This window comes from Beta vulgaris, chromosome 7 (assembly GCF_026745355.1).
Source record: "Beta vulgaris subsp. vulgaris cultivar EL10 chromosome 7, EL10.2, whole genome shotgun sequence".
Lineage (NCBI taxonomy): Eukaryota > Viridiplantae > Streptophyta > Magnoliopsida > Caryophyllales > Amaranthaceae > Beta > Beta vulgaris.
In genome coordinates, this window is record NC_079208.1 from 4,372,871 (window position 1) to 4,393,962 (window position 21,092).

General features: G+C 35.8%; 1 protein-coding gene across 2 annotated transcripts; it reads right to left on the minus strand.

The window, feature by feature from the left end:
- Positions 1-210: 210 nt before the first annotated feature.
- On the minus strand, positions 211-11,163 carry LOC104898374 (hypothetical protein). Of its 2 annotated transcripts, XM_048648185.2 has the most exons (9): positions 11,019-11,163; positions 9,575-9,828; positions 9,249-9,460; positions 8,488-8,749; positions 7,800-8,022; positions 2,233-2,396; positions 1,907-2,118; positions 1,532-1,790; positions 211-821 (listed from the first exon to the last, which is right to left on the minus strand). In XM_048648185.2, exons 1-9 carry the CDS (start codon positions 11,062-11,064, stop codon positions 525-527), a joined length of 1,929 nt encoding a protein of 642 aa, XP_048504142.1. In that variant the 5' UTR covers positions 11,065-11,163; the 3' UTR covers positions 211-524. The 2 variants fall into 2 exon arrangements, with proteins under 2 accessions (XP_048504142.1, XP_010683743.2); XM_010685441.4 differs by lacking the exons at positions 7,800-8,022; positions 8,488-8,749; positions 9,249-9,460; positions 9,575-9,828; positions 11,019-11,163 and adding an exon at positions 3,986-4,346 and having other exon boundaries at positions 2,233-2,495.
- Positions 11,164-21,092: the final 9,929 nt, after the last annotated feature.

A 21,092-nucleotide genomic window follows, 5' to 3' on the forward strand; every position in this document is an offset into this window, starting at 1 on the left:
GCCCCAGGAATAGATTTATACTCTATCACGCGGTCTCCCTCATACCTGGCGCTAAATATTCCACTGAGAAATGAGGGGTGGATGAGATTCGAACCCGTACCTTTTTGTCACGCTGGCTCTAGATACCATGTCAAAAGACCAACTCAACCAAAAGCTTAAGTTGATCGTTGAGGCCTTAGGAATAGATTTATACTCTATCAACAATAACTATAGTTTTCAAATCTTCTAGATAAATATATAAGACAATGACAAGCAATAAGAGCTTCACAAAAATCCGACTGTAATTCCATAGAAAAGTTCTATACCTAATTAACAACCACAACTTACAATTAGGAATAAACAATGAAAAGAGAAGCAAAACTGTAAAGCATGATTTATGAAAATCCCCTGAGTACAATTCACTATTACAATGATAAAACTCAACAAAAGCCAATAGATTACGTTATGTATGGAAAACTGGGGAGTATTATGTTTGAATAAGTAGCTTACCTGCTATTACTGGGTATGTATCTGAGTTGAATATGCTAGTTTTCAAGAGAGAGTTGTGTCTTGATAATGGTGTCGGCCATGCCCTTTGCGTAGGGGAACATGTGTCCCTTACCGGGTAGTTCATGGTAGTGAATCCATGGAAGCTTTTCAACAACACAACGTTGCAATGTGACAGGGACAAGTATATCTTCATCACCTTGCCAGAGGTGGACAGTCCCCTCGTTGTTTGGGAATGGATTTGTGAGCTCAGTTGGATCAAATTCCCATTTTCCGAACCCTACAACCAAATCGCGGTGGAGGGATTCATATTCTCCTTGCTGTCTCACGGGAGTCTGATGGGAAGTCATTAAAAGAAAGACAACAATAAGGAACAATAGGAGTGATTACAGATATGAACTAATATTACTCAAATATGATGCCTAGGTTGATATACATCCGTTTTTTTGGAAAAATGACGATGAAACAAATAAAGGATCTTAAATGGCACAAAATCCATCAGCTAAGATTTTTTTAAGTGAGAATTCACAAGAAAATAATAAAGATGCGCATTAATAGACTTCCTCCATTCATTACAAGACCAAAATTTTCATAATATTTCATGAACATGTACACATAATACAGGAAACAGAACATTTTGAAATTACCACATTCTGGTCTTTTCCTCTTGTCAGAAATCAGAATGAAACTTAACGCAGAAAAAGAAAATGCAAATGCCAACTGAAGCAATTACCGGTCGCCCAGTCCATTTGTAACAATTAAAAGCGAATAGTGGCATAAGTTAACATCATTACAGTGAACATTTATAGGGCTTGTGCAAGCCCACAAATTTAAATGGGGTTTATTTCACCCTACCTATCAGTTAGATTGTTTTTCCTCTAATTATGAAGCACTTTTTGAAGATAGAAGATTAATGTTTTCATAAAAGGATAGATACACACAAACAAAAACAGACATGCTTACACACAGACAGACACATACTTTGTAACATGTAGTGAAAGAGATCATTAAAATTGGACATTCTCCTATGATTAAAGAGCCATACCGCGTCATCATTTGCATATTGTGCAACAATTTCTTTGTCGTGACGTGAGAAGATTTCGGGAATATGATCAATCACACTCAAACGAGGGAACAATGTTTGTGTATTCCACCAATAAATCAACCATGGTGCATAGTGAGCAACCCGCAACGCCCACCTATCTCGTTGAAGCTGTTTGTTGTAGGCTTCAGCAGAAAGGTTAGCGGGTAAACCTGACCACCAGTAGTTGACAACTGGAGCTAATATTGTTACTCCTGCAACCCTATCAGCGTACACATTTGTTTAAAATTACTTCATGAAACAATAGGAAGTTCATCAGAATAAGTAGCCAAAAGCTACCAAACAATACTTCATATGCACATATTAATCCATCAGTACCTATGTGGAATATACTTGAGGCAGCTCCACATTGCTTGACCACCCATGGAAAAGCCAATTAGATAAAACTTCTTTCCAAGTCCCAACTTATCAGCAAACTCCTCTACATCTGATGCAATGCTCTTTGCGGTCCAATTTGGATTTGGATCACTTTCTCCATATCCAGGCCGGTCGATTGCCACAATATAAGTTCCTAAACTTTCAACTGTTTCCTAGGAAAAGTAAAAAACACAGGTTTGATATTACAAGTCTGAAAATAGGTTCTGCATATCACCCCCCCCCCCTCCCAAAAAAAAGGAAAATAGAGCAAAGCTTTAATTATTTACCGGAGAAAGATGGTTGGCAACTACAGCATGATGCCGACAGGAGTCAAAGCCATGGATGTAGACGAATTTGTACTTTGCTTCATCTTTTGGCACACCATGCTCTTTGTAGGCCAAATGCCTCCCGTCATTTAGCTTAATTCTTGGTGCTGTAATAGGAGGACCATCTGAGCTTCCACAAATTTTTGGGGGAGGAGGGCGAGTCGCTTGATAAGCCCATGCCAAGAGACCAACAATGCTGAGTAGAAGTAGTTTCTTAAACAAGCCTGAAATTTTTTGATAGTTTGTTCAGATACTACAGATTTCAGTCAAGGGGGAAGCTATGAAAGTTGGAAATTTAAAAGTATGAGAAAATTCATATCTTCAAATAATTTCATGTGTCTATGTGTATCATTATAATGTGACTAAGACTCTTACTCACAGTATAAGAATTGGCCTAAAGCACCTGTCGGCTGCCAGTGATACCCATAGAAAATGAATTATTTGAAGATAGTCTAAGAGTTAGTTTGCTCTGTTTATAGCATGGCTACGCTCTACCGATACCCAACCTCATGCTATATTCTTTTTTATGGTAGGTTGAACTTAATATCTTTGGAGTTCTTGTAGGTACTTTTGGCTGGTTGACCTGTATTTTGAGGTTCATCATGGAATATTTAGTTAAGCAGATGAAGCCACAATACTGCCTTTAATCCATAATATTACTACTTGTCTACTTCAGTACGTCATCAGAGTTTCAGAGGAATTGCTCCGTTTTTTTGACGTACGTAAGAAATTCAGCTTAGGAAAACTCCTTGTGCTCTGGAAATAGACGGACTACAAGTAAAGAATCTTATTATTTGTTCTAAAATTAATTTTAGCTTCTTTGCAATTAGAGACCCAAGGCTGAACACAATCCAACAACAGCATGAAAATGGCGAAAGGCACCGTGTTGATGATGTGAGTATATTTAATAAGTGTTGGTTGTCAATTTTACTCCCACAGTTCAGAAAGACACTCTCCATACTCAAGGAATCAAATTCTACCTATTTGTTGAACCATCAACGAGGTAAGTGTCTAAGTGATTACACATTCTAGCAGACTATTCTGATAATACATTGTAACAAAGAAACCAAATAGTCAATTCAGAAACCCGGAAACAACAATATGAATGAAGTTCCAACAATTTCCCATATGAAATTGGAACAAAAAGCATTCCAAATCAAATCCAAATCCCACCCATATCTCATTCCTTAAACTCACTCACTTAACATGGCTCAATGGTGCACGGAACGGAACTACAAGCGAAAAACAAGATCTTCAAAGAGAGATCCAAACCCTCTTTGTCTCAATTCACAATGAAATATATTGTTCTAATCATGGAATATCATTACGAAACACGGATCCGAGTAATCAAACGACTTCCTTAGACTAATTCTAGTAAAGAATGAGTCAATCCTCACTTGAATTCTCACTCTAGTTACAATCTACTCCATAAGGTATCATCAACTTAAAAAATGGGCAATCTGCTTTTTCACTCTTAGAACACATTTCCAAAACAAAAATTAAAAAGCCCATCAAACCTCATCTCATGTACATTCAAAATCATCAATCAGCTAACATTTTTAAGAGAAAAAGCTCAAGTATTTTTTGATGATTATAGAGATCAAAAATGATATCAATAGAAAGAAGCAACCCATGATACAAAAACAATAGAAATTGAAAAACAGCATAAATTCCATAAAGATAAATGAAAGAAGTAAAAAAGAAAGAGAGTTACCAAAAGAAGAGGATTTAGAAGTGGATTTACGAGTGTGGGCCCTGGCAGAAGCAGCAGAAACCCGCTTAACAGGACCTCCAGAAGCCATTGTTTTGGACCAAGAACTAAGAAGATCCACACACACTTTTCGTTCCTTTTCTCTAGTTCTCTATAAATAATTGTTGCAACTCCCAAGACAAAGGAGATGGTGGGAGGAGAATGGTCGGATTTGAGATTTGGAAATGAGCCAACAACTCAAGCAGTGCACAAGTAAGTATAAGTCAAAGGTGTTTGGTTGTAACTTGTAGCCGCCGAAATCGGAAATGTCTAACCTTTGGCCTTTGCGGTTTGCCTGAATTTCTTGTTGAGTGTGCGTGGTGACTGGTGTGGCTGACTGGCTGGTTTGTCGTGGTTAGGTAGTGAGACTAGTGACTCGTGTGTGTGTTTCAGCTGCAGCTTGTAGTTGTAAGGCTATCTTTAGTTCACGTTATTTTTGCTTATTTTAGATCTAATTAGATTAGGTTATATTATAAAAAATAAGTTCAGATCAGATCAGTTCAGATCATGCTTATATTTAAAGATCATTATTACTATTAAATATCTTTCATTACATATTAGTAAAAATTATAATAATTGAATATTAATAAAGTACTCATTAAGACGAATCAAACAAGACCCCACATGACTATATTTTTTCTTATATATTGAGAAAAATCTAAAAGATAAGATCTTGTAAATCAGATCAGTTCAGATCAGATTAGATTAGTTCAGATCAGATCAGATCAGAAAAAATAAGTTCAGATCAGATCAGATAAGTTCAGATTAGAAAATTTCAGGTGAACTAAACATAGCCTAAGTTGTACTCTGTCCGTACCATAATATAGTGCCTACTTCATTTTTGGTGGGTCAAACTTTAAAATCTTCGACCGAACATTCTCATTTGTACATATAAAAAACATATTCATGTGAGATCTTGTTAGATTCGTCTCAATGTATAATTTCATAATATCAACTTTATTCCATTTGGTACCATTATACTTCTAGCTTTTCCTTTTGGTACCATTATTTTTCAGATATTCCACATGGTACCAATATAATTTGATTTTATTCTCTATTATAACATTCAACTAAGTAAAGTGTTAATTTAAGTTAGAATAGGCTAGAGTTTTACTTCGATGTACTCCCTCTGTTTCCTAAAGATCTTCCCTCTTTCCGTTTAAGGGTGTTTCCAAAAGATCTTCCCTCTTTTGCTTTATTCCTAATTTGGCAAAACAAATTTCCCTATTTACCCTCTCATGTCACTATCATATGGTCCACCATTATATTATTAATTCAATTTTACTCCCTTTCTCTCTCCTACTTTAACCCCTTTTTATTTGTTTATCTATTTTAACCCCTTTCTCTCTCCTACTTTACTCACACCATGCCCCACACAACTTGAATTTTCTTGGTATCTGTAGGAACAGTAAGTGGGAAGATCTTTAGGAAACGGAGGGAGTACATGTTTTAATTTGCGTTAAGGTTTTAATAATCATTTTAGTCGTTAAGGTCAAAGTTGAGGTCATATTTGACAATAAAAAGACATAGAATATTATGATTATTTTTATGAAAATTTTGACTGAAAGTTAGAGATTTAAGGGTTAAAACGACACCCTAAAATCTTAATTTATTAAATTTTTGCAATTGCAAATAGAAACATGCAAACACAAACAAAATTGTACTCTTGTTTAACCATTAACTAACATTTTACTTAAAAAATGGTATGATAAAGATTAATATTAAATTAGAGTGGTATCATGTGGAATTTTAAAATAACAGTGGTACCAAATGGAAAAGCCAAAAATTCAATGGTACCAAATGGAATATCCCTTTTTTATTAATACAGAATTTTGAAGATATTATAGGTTAAAGTTACGTCTTGGAGACCGTGTAAAAATGAAACAAACACTATATTATGGGACGAAGGGAGTAACTTGTAAGTTGTGTCTAGATTTTTTTATGTTAATGGTAAGGGGAAGGATCATATGATATTTAGACTTTAATTGTATGGTGCGCAATCTAGTATTTATGGATCGGACACGTGAGGGTAGGGGGAAGGTAAGGGGAACCTCTACAACCTTAAGTGCTGCAATTAGAAGGATTCGACCTTATGATCTTAAAGTTACAAGGTAAATCATCAACTAATTACATTAAATAAGCTTGGTTATTTGCCTTGTTTCTTAATAAAAGCATAACACATCTTTAGGCACTAAAGTTATATGATGAACTTTAAAGAAATTAAGCGATACATGATAATTTTAAATTGTTGGATGATATATAGTATATAACAGAATTATTCATGGTGAAGTATGTATGAGATTTTTATATTTACCCTCAGTGTTTGATTATGGATTTCTACGTTCTTTTGATTACTTGCTTTATCTCAGTCCCAATAACCTTTTTTTTCCTTCTTTCATCATAGCTGATATGACCGGGTCCACATGTGTCCATTTGATCTATTAGATTAATCTCATGTTTCGAAAAAATTTCTCCCCTAAAAGTTTCATCCTCTCTGATCTTACCACGGTCCACGTGCGTCCATTTAATCTATTAGATTAATCTCATGTTTTGAAACAAATTTCTCTCCCATAAAAGTTTCATCCTCTATGATCTGACTGCGGTTCACGTGTGTCCATTTAATATATTAGATTAATCTCATGTTTCAAAACAAAATTTTATTCTCTCCTAAAAGTAGAAAAAAAAAGGAAATCACTTATGTTTAGCTTGAACCTTTTCTTTGTTCTTTTATTGCTACACAAATGGAGAGTTTGGTTGGATAGAAATATTTTTCCACAAAAAAAAGCGTATTCACTATTATTCTTTGTTTGATTTGTCAAAAGGTGGAAAATAATAAGCCAAATGGTGTAAAATAGGGTACTTCAAAGGTGGAAAGTCGAATGATGTATTATGTATATACTAATCTCGTATCCACGCAATGCATATAACAATATATTAGTATTAAATTGATATTTATCATCGTAAAAAACATTAATATTAATGCGAAAAATAAATATGTACTTCATACTTACCATTTATTTTTACAAAACATAGGATTAAAAGTGAAAATAAGATCGTTGGTCTATGTTTAACTATTTCTCATCAGGTTTAACTATTTCACTTGAATAACATCTTGACTACGACAATCATCAAATCGAAAAATAAAAAGATGAGTTATACTCTTTCTTTTTCGGTAATTTTATTAATTTTTAATTTATGTTCTTTTATGTTGTTATTGAATATTTAAGTAAAAGAAAACTTTGTAATTTTCGGCTTTACAGTTGTTGGAAAATTTCTTTGTTATGTAACTATGTTAGTTTCCTCATTCTAAGTTATCTTATAATGGCAATCTTAAACTTTGTTATGTTAGTTTTCTATTTTTAGAACTTTGCATAATTATAAATCAGGATATGAATGAGATATTCCAAATAGGTTGTTTTTATGTTTTAAGTTAAAAATATACAAGTCTTTTCATAGGAAACACCTTAGCTTCTCTTGACTTATATAACAGAGATAACTCGATCATGTGCAAAAAGTTAGACATTATGATATCTTTTCAATATTTCCTCTATATAATCAACTTATTGCAGATTGATTCAGCTAATATACCTTTGGTACAGATACTTCCATTAAACAATAGATTGGAGAACACACCCTTCTTGATTTCTTTTTGTGCAATGAAGTTGCACATTGATGAACAGCTCAAAGCTGCTAGCTAATTCTCACTTTTCAACAGATAACTGAGCTTTAATAATAGCATCACTCATTCCAGGAGCAAATGGGAACAAATGTCCAGCACCTTGTATCTCATGATAGTTAATCCAAGGCAATCTTTGAGCTGTGTAACGCTGCAGCTCGACAGACACTAGTTTATCATCGTCGCCTTGCCATAGATGAACTTTACCTTCATTGTTTGGGAATGGATTTGTAAGTTCCAATGGATCAAATTCCCATAGTTTCCCAAACCCAACGATCATGTCTCGGTGGATGGATTCATATTCCCCTTGTTGTCTGACCGGAGCCTGTTCTTACATAGGATAGCAAATTGGACATAAAAAGAAGGAAAACAAAAGAAAATGAAATGCTCTGGCTCACACTACACTTATTAGTTCTATCAATGATACAAAACTGATTTCAACACAATACATATTTAGTTAGAGCTTTGTATATCACTTGACATTCTGAATCAGTTTTTTCAAGTCACTGAACCAGTTTAAGACATTTTTCCTGTGGTTGGAATTATTATGGGAAGACCGACCATAATTGAGATTATTACCATTTTTTCCCCTATAGTTATCACTTTCTGTCACAATCTAGCACTCGCATCAGTTTAAGGATCACATACTTCATTTATGCATATGAAAGTATAAACAGTATGTATGCAGATGCTACATACTAACTACATCAGCATCTCTGTAGGTGCAACCATACAAATGTATGATCAAGTCATTAAGAAATCTAAGGTAGAAATTGAAGAGTTATTGTACCGTGTAGTCTTTCCTCTCAAATTTGTGCGCGAGTTCTTTGTCTTGATCAGAAAAGAGATTATCACTGTGAGCAATGACACTTGAAGTTGGGAAAAGTTTTTGAGTTTGCCACCAATAAGTTAGCCATGGTAGATAGTACGGCACAGTACCAGACAACACATCCCATATACTCGCTCTGCCTGACACTTCTTTGGTGATGTTTGCAGGTAACTTGGTTAACCAGAAGTGGAAAGCTGGTGATAACAATGTAGCTCCAGCGAGCCTATTAGCATAAATTTCAAAGATAAGAATACCATAACCACCACAAAAAATAGCTAAATTTGTATCATCAACCAGTCTCGAGTTTCCATTTATTAAAAACTAAAATCAGGCTTTCGCTTGACAATATAATGAACTTTTATTTCTTTATACATATACAAGTCGCGTTAATTATGGAAAATAGACAAGAAGCTTATTTAGTATCTATATGAACTAAAAGCTCCAGACTTGAAACCAAAAAGAACAGAGGAATAGTGCAATCAGTAATTCAAAAGTGACCAATCACCCTATGAGTGTGTTGTATTCGACTGGTTTTGACGTATCTGAACTCATTGAAGCTTACTTTGTAATTTGAAATTATTTAAAGTTAATTTTCCTTAAATAAGTGAACATAGGTTGAACCACAATATTGTATGTAAGAAGATCAACACTAGAAAGCCAAAAACTAGATTCTCCACATATGATGCCAAACAAACTGTGAACTAATTCTGATAAGATCATACCTATGTGGAATGTATTTTAGGCATCCCCAAATGATTTGTCCACCCATTGAGAACCCAATGACATAAAATTTTGATCCAAGGTTCAGCTGATCAGCAAGCTCCTCCATATCTAAAACAGTGCTCTTAGGTGTTCTCTCCGGATGCGGATCGCTTTCTCCATACCCTGGTCTGTCAAATGATACTATGTATATGCTTAAGCTCTCAAATAAACCCTGAGAAGCAATAACATATATGCAAGAACAATGTAAATATTTTCAGAAATGAGTAACACAAACTAAGTACAATCAATTAAGCTACAGAACTAAGGAGTGTAATAAAATTCATACAGGAGAGAGTTCTGTGGCAATAGCAGCATGATGTCTGCAGGAATCAAAGCCATGGACAAAAATAAACTTGTGCTTTGCTTCATCTTTGGGGACACCATACTCTTTGTAGGCCAAATGCCTTCCATCCCTTAACTTGATTCGAGGCGCGGTGATCGGAGGGCCTCCAGGAGATCCACAGATATTTGGTGGAGGAGGGCGAATGGCCTGATAAGCCCATGCCACGCAACCCACAACGATCACCAGAAAAATCAAAGCTGAAAATCATACAGAGATAATTCATCATTGTTCACTCCCTTTGTAGCTTAAATAATAGATCACCCTACTGATTTTACCATGACTTGAAATAAATCTGACGCAGTCGGAATCAATGGAGAAAAGCAAGCGCAATTCTCGAATCAAGAACACACAGATTTACAAGCGATAAATCTGTAAAACTCTGGAATCCACCAGAAAATAGTATAAACTCTGTGATATTATTAAAAAGTCAAAAACTGCCTCCAAACATTGACCTAATAATGTTTGACTCGTTGGGCCGTCCCGCTTTCGAAAAGGTATCACAATAGTCAATCGAACTCCGTCGACCCATTTTCCGCAAAACAGTTCAGGCTTTTTGTCGCAAATCCTTTTCGAACTTCTCCGCCAATCTGCCTACGTCAAAATCTTACCTATTGAACTAATGAAATCTTATGTTTGCTTATTATAGAACTAGTCTTATTGATTAAAGAAGGAGCTTCTTGCATTTTTTTCTAGTGTTATCTTAAAGTCCTATTATGGTATTGATTTTTATATAGTACAGAAGGAGTGAGAATCATGATATGATAGGTAGACTTGGGCATGGACCGGGCCTGTTCACGGGCTTGGGAAACAATGGGCCGACCAAGCCCGAGCCCGTGAGGGGCGGGCCTGAAATTTTCAGATTTTGTCTACAGGCCAGCGGGCCGGCCTAGCATGTGTTTTATGTTGTTTTTGGATTTTTGAGAGTTTTAGGCTTAAAAAAAGGAATAAGGGGAGTTCGACCCACGGGCCATCTAAACGAGCTCGTGCCGATGCAGGCCTGAAATGAAATATTCTGACCGTGACAGGCCCACATCCCACATAGCAGACAATGGGTTCGGCCACGTGCTAGCCCAGCCCATGCCCACCTCTAATTATTTATTGATAAGCATCTTAAAAAACAGTTCATTATGGGGAATATCAATGGTAACTCAAAGAGTTGGATTTTTTTCACTATGATAACCAAATATAATTTTTGTTATACTTGAGAACATTTTCAGTTATAAACAATTGGTAAAAGGATTGTTTAGGATAAGGTGTAATTTGCATATTAGAAAGAATTTTAAACAAACAAAAAAAACTGTACATAAGATGAACAAGCAAGACAATGAGAAGGGAGCAATTCATGAGATAGAAGAGAAAAAAGAGAGCAGCAAAAGAGGATAATTACCGGAGGAATTGCAAACATAATTCTTCCTGTTAACCGCTGTGACCATTTTGGAAGAGAGACTATTCCCTATAGTGCGTGGAATTCTGAGAGTAGGTCACTGATGCAACTAGTACCAGCTTAGTGCCTTAGTGGACAGTGGTTACTTAAATTATGCTTCTTTTCTAACGAAGATGGAAAAATGTGCATGTACTTCACCAACTCAACATTTGGCAATTGGCAGGTTGCAAATTGTTTGTATTCCTCTTTCCTAATCAACTTTAATTACTCCGACAGAAATAAGGAGAAAGGGACATTAAACAATCCTAGTCTTCACCTATCGGATTAAAATAATAATGTACAAGTTTCACGTTTTTATATTTGATAGTTTATCCGTTCTTTTTCTATTGTAATAATTAAGTATTCATATTTGATACTGCATATTTTATGGGGGTACGACAAGACTTATAATGCATTACGGGTGTTTCGCACCATCTGAATTGCCCCAAAATGCCATCAAACTACCCATTTATGATTTTGTGGTGCAGTCACGGAATGACCCCGAAACGGTCGTAAAAGTTGTTCTTATTCTCGTTCAAAGTCGTGGAAGTCCTTAATATACCATGATACCATCCCATGTCCCCTCGAGGCATCTCACGGCATTCGGTGCACGGGTTCCGGAGACGTCTAAAACAGTGAATTATAGCCGTCAATTTTGACCGTTTTAGGACTCCTCTGGACCCGGTCATATTTTTCTCCTAAAACCTTCCTATGAGATGCGGCACGAGTTATAATGCATCCCCGGTGCTTCGCACCATCTGAATTGCTCCAGAATGTCATCAAACCACCCATTTATGATTTTATAGTGTACCCACGGAATGTCCCGGAAACGATCGTAAAAGTTGTTCTTATACTCGTTCAAAAGTCGTGTAAGTCCTTAATATACCATCCCATGTCCCCTCGAGGCATCCCATAGCATTCAGTGCACAGCTCGTGGGGACATCTAAAATCATGACTTATATAGTCTTCAATTTTGACCGTTTTAGGGCTTTTTTGGGTCCGGTAATATTCTTGCCGAAAAACCTTCATATGGGGTGCAACACGACTTTTAATGCATTTCGGGTGTTTTCACCATCTGAATTGCCCCAGAATGCCACCAAACGACCAATTTATTATTTTGTCGTGTCGCCACGGAATGGCCCCGAAACGGTCGTAAAAGTTGTTCTTATACCCTTTACTTATTAATATTTTTAAATACTTTTGAGTAAAAATTTATAAAAATTTGATATTTTGAAAGTATATATGGATACATCTCTAACAAGATCTCACATGAGTATATTTTTGTTTACCTAAAAATCACAATAGATAGTAAAAGGATGGTGGTTGGGTGAATAGTAAAAATTTAATTGTTACAATAAAAAAAATGGGGAAAGTATATGATTGCAAATATATATCCATGTTGTGAGAAATAGAGAGAGAAGTTATGCAAATATATCAGAGAGTATTGTATTGCATTGATGTGAAGAACTGATTTCTTACATCGGTATTTATAGGCAAAAGTATACTGTTTTTAACATTACATTTTTAACGATTTCTGCGCAGACGAAACTTTCCTAACATGCAGTAAATGCATGGCATGACATTCACTATGCTTGAACAGTGAAATTTTCCAATTCACTGTTTCTTAACACTCCCCCTTGAATGTCCATTTATAATTCATAATAGACGTTATCTTATTAAGAATCTTTGTTAGGAAAAATCCTGTGGGAATAATCCGTAACTAGGGAAAGAGTATAACTATTATGTATCTTTATATGCTTAAAATCAACTGCCTCATTAAAAACCTTGTCAGGAAAAACCCAGTGGGATAAAAACCTGATCGAAGGGGAAAAAGAGTGCAGTGCATATAATACTCCCCCTGAATCTAGCATATATCATGAAGATGACGCATTCCAATTTTTCGGACTAATTCTTCAAATTTCTTCGCCGGAAGGGATTTGGTGAATAAATCTGCAAGATTCTCACATGATTGGATTTGTCGAATGTTGATCGTCCCTTCCTTTTGGAGGTCATGAGTGAAAAAGAGCTTTGGTGATAAATGTTTAGTTCTGTCTCCTTTGATGTACCCTTCGCTTACTTGGGTGATGCATGCAGTATTGTCTTCGTAGATGATAGTTGGATTTGTTGTTATTGTTTCCATCCCGCATTCTTCTTGGATATTCTTGATCATTGACCTTAGCCATACACATTCCCTTCCAGCTTCATAAAGAGCAATTAATTCTGCATGATTTGATGATGTGGCCGTCAAAGTCTGCTTTGTAGATTTCCAAGATATTGCAGTACCTCCATAAGTGAATACATATCCGGATTGAGACTTAGCCTTTTGTGGGTCTGAGAGGTAGCCAGCATCTGCATATCCAATGAGTGACGCATTGGGTCTTGACTGATAGAATAATCCGAGATCTTGTGTTCCTCGAAGATAACGTAATAAGTGTCTGACTCCATTCCAATGTCTCTTGGTTGGTGCATTGCTGTATCTAGCTAACAAGTTTACTGAAAAAGCTATGTCAGGTCGAGTATTGTTAGCCAAGTACATTAAAGCACCAATTGCACTTAGATATGGTACTTCAGGACCAAGAATCACCTCGTTTTCTTCTCGTGGTCTGAATGGATCATCTTTCTCATTCAGGGAACGCACTACCATTGGAGAACTTATTGGGTGGGCTTTGTCCATGAAAAAATGTTTCAGGATTTTTTCTGTATAGTTTGATTGATGGACAAAAATCCCATTTCTTAGATGTTCCATTTGCAGGCCAAGGCAAAATTTTGTCTTCCCGAGATCTTTCATCTCAAATTCTTTCATCAAGTATTTTGCAGTTGCTTCAAGTTCTCTAGGAGTTTCGATAATGTTCAAATCATCGACATATACAGCAATGATCGCGAATCCTGATTTAGATCGCTTAATGAAAACACAGGGACTGATTTGATTATTTTTGAATCCTTCTTTCAATAGGTATTCACTAAGACGATTATACCACATTCTTCCAGATTGTTTTAACCCATAGAGTGATTTTCTCAATTTTATTGAGAACATCTCTTCGGGCATGCAATTTTCTGGTAGTTTTAGTCCTTCAGGAACTTTCATATAAATATCAGAAATCTTAGTGTAGTTGCATCGACTACTGGAGAATATGTCTCATCATAATCAATCCCTGGCATTTGCGAGAAGCCTTGGGCTACTAATCTTGCCTTATATCTAGTAACCTCATTTTTCTCATTTCGTTTTCTCACGAATACCCATTTGTACCCAACTGGTTTTACACCTTTTGGTATTTGGGTTATTTGACCGAATACTTCACGTTTTTCAAGTGATCTCAATTCTGCTTGAATTGCCTCTTTCCATTTTGGCCAATCTTTTCTACGGCGACATTCATCAACTGTATTTGGCTCTACATCATTTTCATCGTATGTCATTTCAACCGCTATCGAGTAAGCAAAAATTTCATTCAAGACAACATCTTTTCGATTCCATTGTCTCTTTGTAGAAACATAATTAATTGAAGTTTCATTGTTGTCTACGCTTTCATGTTCCTTTTCTTCTGGAACACGTTTCTCTTCATTTTTGTTTTCATCATGCTCTGTTGGGAGATTTATATTAATTTCGTTCGTTGTCTCCCCTTGCCTTTTCATTTTTCTCGGTTTTAAATCTTTAGAACCGGGTGGTCTGCCACGTTTTCGACGTGCTATTGACTCATTTTCAATTGCCTTATTGTCATTAGGAATTTCAATCCGTTCCGGAGCATTCGCAGCAGGTACATGTGACTTTGTCACTTTCTTAGAATCTGTGAATGCATCTGGCAATTGGTTTGCAATACTTTGCAGATGAACAATTTTCTTGACTTCTTGTTCACATGAATTTGTTCTCGGGTCCAGAAACGACATTTGCGATGCGTTCCATGTAATTTCCGATTTTATATTTTGTGGGTCCACTTTCTCTCCCCCTAAGGATGGGAATACCGACTCATTAAAATGACAGTCGGCAAATCGAGCCGTAAATAGATCACCAGTTGTTGGCTCTAAATATTTGATAATTGATGGAGATTCAAATCCAACATATATTCCCATCCTTCTTTGTGGACCCATTTTAGTACGTTGGGGAGGAGCAATAGGTACATGTACAGCGCACCCAAAAATTCTCAAATGTGAGATATTCGGTTCTCGACCAGATACTAATTGTAATGGTGAGAATTTGTGATAGGCTGTCGGCCTTAATCTTATCAATGTTGCCGCATGTAATATAGCATGACCCCAAGTAGTAGATGGCAATTTTGACCTCATTATTAATGGTCTTGCAATTAATTGTAGTCTTTTGATTAATGATTCAGCAAGACCATTTTGTGTTGTACATGAGGTACAGGGTGCTCAACAATAATCCCAATAGACATGCAATAGTCATTAAATGTTTGGGATGTAAATTCCCCAGCATTGTCTAATCTTATTTTCTTTATTGTATGATCTGGGAATTGAGTTCTTAATCGAATTATTTGAGCCAAAAGTTTTGCAAATGCAACATTTCTGCTTGACAGAAGGCTCACATGTGACCATCGAGTAGAGGCATCAATTAATACCATGAAATAACGAAATGGTCCACATGCAGGATGAATAGGCCCACAAATATCTCCTTGAATTCTTTCTAAAAACATTGGAGATTCAGTGGCAATCTTATTTATAGATGGCTGATTATCAATTTGCCAAGTGAGCATGCAGAGCATGTTAATTCATTTGACCAGGAATTTTGACATTCTTTATAGAGTGTCCATTTGAGTTTTCAATGATTCTATGCATCATTCCTGTGCCAGGATGGCCTAATCGGTCATGCCATAGAGTAAATGATTTTCTTATTATCTAACTTCTGGTTAGATATCATATTAATTTCAATCGGACGTATATCTATGCGATATAGTCCCGAGGAAATTGCTGGCAATTTTTCATAGATGTATTTCTTGCCGTTTTTCTCTGCCGTTAGGCATATGAATTCCTCTTTGTTCACTGTCATTGTTTCCAAATGGTAACCATTCTGACGTACATCTTTGAAACTTATGAGGTTCCTTCGAGATTTACTCGAATATAATGCGTCATTAATTATCAATTTTGTCCCATTTGGAAATATAATGCAAGCTTTTCCAGAGCCTTCAATTAGCTTGGCTGTCCCAGAAATTGTACTAACATTTGCTTGGAATATTGTAAGTTTTGAAAAATACTCTTTATTTTTCAATATGGTGTGTGTTGTCCCACTGTCCAGGAGACATTGTTCTTTAATTCCAACTTCTGATGAATTCATATCTTCATAAATAATAAATACGATGATTAGTATAAGAAAAATACGTATTTTTATTAATAATAAAGGAACAAATACATGAAAGTGGATATTGAAGCAGTTGAAATAAACTAAGCACATTAATCGATTGTGATCTAAACAAACTTATTTTCAACTTCAGCATCATCCATAAAAAAATCTGAAACATCAAGGCTGGGCATGGATGTAGTGGCTTCATTAACAAAGTTTGCTTCAGCATTTTTTCCTTTGTTTTTTATTGAAGCTTGATATAGATCTACCAAATGTTTGGCAGTACGACATGTGCGGCCCCAGTGCCCGGTCATGCCACATCTATGGCAAGTATCATTTCCTTTATAGGACGTCTGCCTTGATTTCCAGATGATTGTCCCCAATTTTTATCAGAATGTTTAAAATTATTATTTCTTGGGGAAAATCGGCCTCTTCCACGTCCACGCCCTCGGCCACGGTAATTACCACGTCCTCTCCCACGACCGTTGTAATTACCGCGTCCACCACTATGTATAGCATTTGCTTCTGGTGGATTAGAGCTTTCTATAGCATTTATCTCATGAGTGGCTGAAGACCCCGTAGGTCTAAGATTATGATTTTTCAGCAAAAGATCATTATTTTGTTCAGCCACAAGTAGTACTGAGATTAGCTCAGAGTACTTTTTGAAAGCTCTGAACCTGTATTGTTCTGCCAATATGATATTAGAGGCGTGGAAAGTGGAGAGCGTTTTGTTTATCATTTGCTCTTCTTTGATGGGATGATCACAATATCTTAACAATGATACAATTCTAAACAATGTTGAATTGTAATCACTGACCGTTTTAAAATCCTGGAACCTCAGATTGGTCCAGTCATAATGTGCCTTTGGGAGAAGCACATTTTTGTGATGCCCATATCTTTCATTTAGGCTATCCCATAGTTCTTTTGGATCATCCACAAGTAGATATTCACTTTTTAAACTTTCATGTAAATGATGTCTTAGGAGGACTAAGGCTTTTGCCTTTTCTTGTACAGTCGCAATTTTAACTGATGCGGCTGTTGTAGTTGCATCCCCTTGTTGGGTTGTCACATCTTTAATTGTATGTTCCAGTCCTTGGGCCTTTAAATTCATTTGGGCGTCCACCGTCCATTCTAAAAACTTTTGCCCAGATAGATCTAGTATGTTAAATTGTCTTTTCACTAGATCTCCCATTCTTTTGACTACAAATAGGTAAATATTTGAAATTAGTAATGATGATAAATCACATATATATTATCTCCCCCTGATTTATATCATTATTATTATAGATAAATAATACAAACAAAAAAAACTGAAAATAGCGACAACAATAATGAAGCTAAGCAAAAAAAAAAAAAAAAAAAAAAAATAGAAAAAAAAATAACAAAATACAACAAGTGAATAAACAAAAAAAACTTCCTAAAATGCACTTAAAGACAAAAAAAAATTGATATTCATGTGCATTTTTCGCCATTCTTCCGGGGGAAATTTTTTTTTTTTTGTCTCCTATTTATGTATTAGGAGATATATCATTAATGCCATGAGGAGGAAAAAGAAACCGGCTATAAGAAATAAGTAGAGTTTTATTTTCCTAAAATCCTCTTCAAAAGAGGAAGATGAGGGTGGAGGACGGTTGTCGTCGGCTTAAACATGGTGGCCGGAAGGTTGAGGAAGAAGGAAAAAAATTTGTGGGTTTAGAGAAAAAAAATCGGAAGAAGATAAGGGATATGTGGTGAAAATGGGGATGGTAATCCGCTTTTATAGAGGGTTATCCCTAACTGTGCAGTTCATATACAGTTAAAAAATATACAACGCAATAAAATTCTAATATTGACAAATATATATTAGAGCATGCTAGTAAATTGGTAATATAATATATGTAACTATAAATGCAAAAAAAGTAGAAGATTAGAGACAATAATATATAATAATGTTCTGAATGCTTGTTCCCTGCATACATACGACATTATTGCACATATAAGACATAATAATGCTATCATTCACTAGGCCGTCCATATAGGTGGCAATAAAAAAATTAACCTGTCCATATAGGCGGTTTAAGAGCAGATAAAATAAAATAACGTAAATAAAATGTCCTTGCCCTCCATGAAGGTGGCGTTAAAATTATTTGTTTTCTGCGTTAGTAGTATGGTGACGTTTACTACTAGTTTCTTCCTGTTCATCTCTATCTCTTTTATTACTGGGGGAGGTTGATTTTCAGCTGGTTGTATAGGAGGGTTATTATTGGTGTTGGGAACAGGGGTTTGTGGGTTTTCTCTGGTATGAGTATTTGTACCGTTGTTACGGTTACTGGGTCGGGGTGTATTACAGTTCCCCTCGCTGGGTTGGTAGTGAATGGCACATTGTTTCCGCTCTATCCAAAAATAAATACCCGAGACAGAGACATTGTGTAAAACAATGTTAATCCCGTTACTTTGTTGGTCCATGTTCGGGTAGTAAAAGGGTTGGGCTTGGAGAAAAAAAATTTAAACTTAAAAAAATGGATGTAAAAATGTTAAAGATACCTTAAAAAAAATTTCCGGTAGAACACTCGTGCTGATAACGTGTTGTGAGAAATAGAGAGAGAAGTTATGCAAATATATCAGAGAGTATTGTATTGCATTGATGTGAAGAACTGATTTCTTACATCGGTATTTATAGGCAAAAATATACTGTTTTTAACATTACATTTTTAACGATTTCTGCGCAGACGAAACTTTCCTAACATGCAGTAAATGCATGGCATGACATTCACTATGCTTGAACAGTGAAATTTTCCAATTCACTGTTTCTTAACAATCCATATTTATTTCATATTTTTCAAAAAGCAATAAGGGCCAGTTTAGTTGAGACTTTTGGAGTTGGCGGAAACAAAGTGGAAAGCATAATATCGTTTGTGGGAGTTTGTTTCAAGTTTTTCTTTTCTTTTCATTAACAGTTGCTATGTGAAGCCCCAAATGAAAACCCCGTTTCCCCTGCAGTAACATAAATTCCAATCAAAAGGAGAAAAAAACAAAACGAAGAACAACCAAAGTCTGAGGAAGTATTTTCCCATACCTAGCTGAAAATGATAAGGTGCTGAAACGGATAAGGTGTTGAAACTGATAAGGTACCTATTTAAGTATTATAGTGTTTGGTAAATGTTTAATTAGCTGAAATACTTCTATATTTTTTTATTCCCCTACAAATATACGTCTTTTTTTTTATAACCAAATATACCTCATATCTTATTCTTATATTTTTTTATTCTTATATCTTATTTTTATATTTATAAATAAACAAATTAGAAACAGTAAGAAAATATACAATGCATGATAAATTAAAAAATAAGAAAAGCAAGTCATGGATAACAGGATAAGTGCATCAGATGCCCCCCCCCCCTTACCATCTTCTTCCTTCACCAAAGCTATACCTCAGCAATTGCCACTGACAAAATTATGACTTCTCAATTTCAAAGTTTTCCATCAAAAGTTGGTATCCATGATAAACTTCATTGGGCCCACACACAAGCCTATGTTGGAGGAGAGAGTGACCACATACAAGGTTGACAGGGTTCCATCCTAAAACCAATTGGTAATAGGTGGAGTAACCCACCAATCTATATGTTAGTCATTTTCTCTCTAATTCTTCAATGTGGGACAATTATTTCTAACTCACATGTGGGCTTTACTCTTAACACCCCCCTCACATGTGAGCCACCTTTAATCTTGCAATTTGGATAGGTCACAACATCCTCATTGGGCTCTCTTCGGACTTCCAATATGAGGTCAACTGGGCCCCTTCTTGGGGCCATTACAATTCTGTTGGGCTTATTTTGCTCCAAACAGATCTTCAACACCTTCCATCTTGCATTTCATAACGGGCCAAGATCGTCCGCTCTGATACCATGATAAACTTCATTGGGCCCACACACAAGCCCATGTTGGAGGAGAGAGTGACCACATACAAGGTTGACAGGGTTCCATCCTAAAACCAATTGGTAATAGGTGGAGTAACCCACCAATCTATATGTTAGTCATTCTCTCTCTAATTCTTCAATGTGAGACAATTATTTCTAACTCACATGTGGGCTTTACTCTTAACAATCCAATTGTAGGTGATGCGGCTGGTGGATAATTAACATGCATCACGAATGTTAATATTTTCTATGCGTGAAGTTGGTTTGAACTTGGAATGAAGATGAAAATTTCAGGTACTGAAATTGAGACGCTACTTTGAGCAACGTTTCAATTTCAGTCAATTTTGCTAACTGAAATTTCATTTAAGCTACATTCCAAACAGTTCTATCTATTTAAGGTGACTAAAACTTTATGGACCTAATCATTTAAGGTAGCTGAAAATTTCGGTATTCGATCTAATATAATCCGAAAGTTTTTGGATCGCATTTTTTCCGATCCGAAATTTTTCGATATACGAAATTTCGAATTGGATATACGAAATGAACACCCCCTAGTAGTGATCCGAAATTTCATTTAAGCTACATTCCAAACTGCCTCAAATGAAACTAGAAGGAAGTTTGATGGGAAAAAACCTTTGCTCTTTGTGAGTGTTAGTGATGAAAAAGTTTCGATTGGGTGGAATGGAAATGGTGGGATTAGAGTTGCATGAAGCTACAGAGAATGTCGGTGAGAGAGAAAACGTCGTCTTGGTGTTGAGACCTTACATCTTATTAAGGGGACTCTCGAAATGAGAATGCTCTAGAAACCCTAAAAAGAGATCAAAGACTTTCTTTAGAGATTTTTTTGTACGATGC

Excerpts from the sequence above, each read along its gene's own strand:
- LOC104898374 (XM_048648185.2), bottom strand. The coding sequence starts at position 11,064 with ATGGTCACAGCGGTTAACAGGAAGAATTATGTTTGCAATTCCTCCG. Across the intron at positions 9,461-9,574 it reads TTGCCACAGAACTCTCTCCT|GGTTTATTTGAGAGCTTAAG; the intron begins GTATGAATTTTA and ends ATTGCTTCTCAG. Across the intron at positions 8,750-9,248 it reads CTAAAATACATTCCACATAG|GCTCGCTGGAGCTACATTGT; the intron begins GTATGATCTTAT and ends TTATGCTAATAG.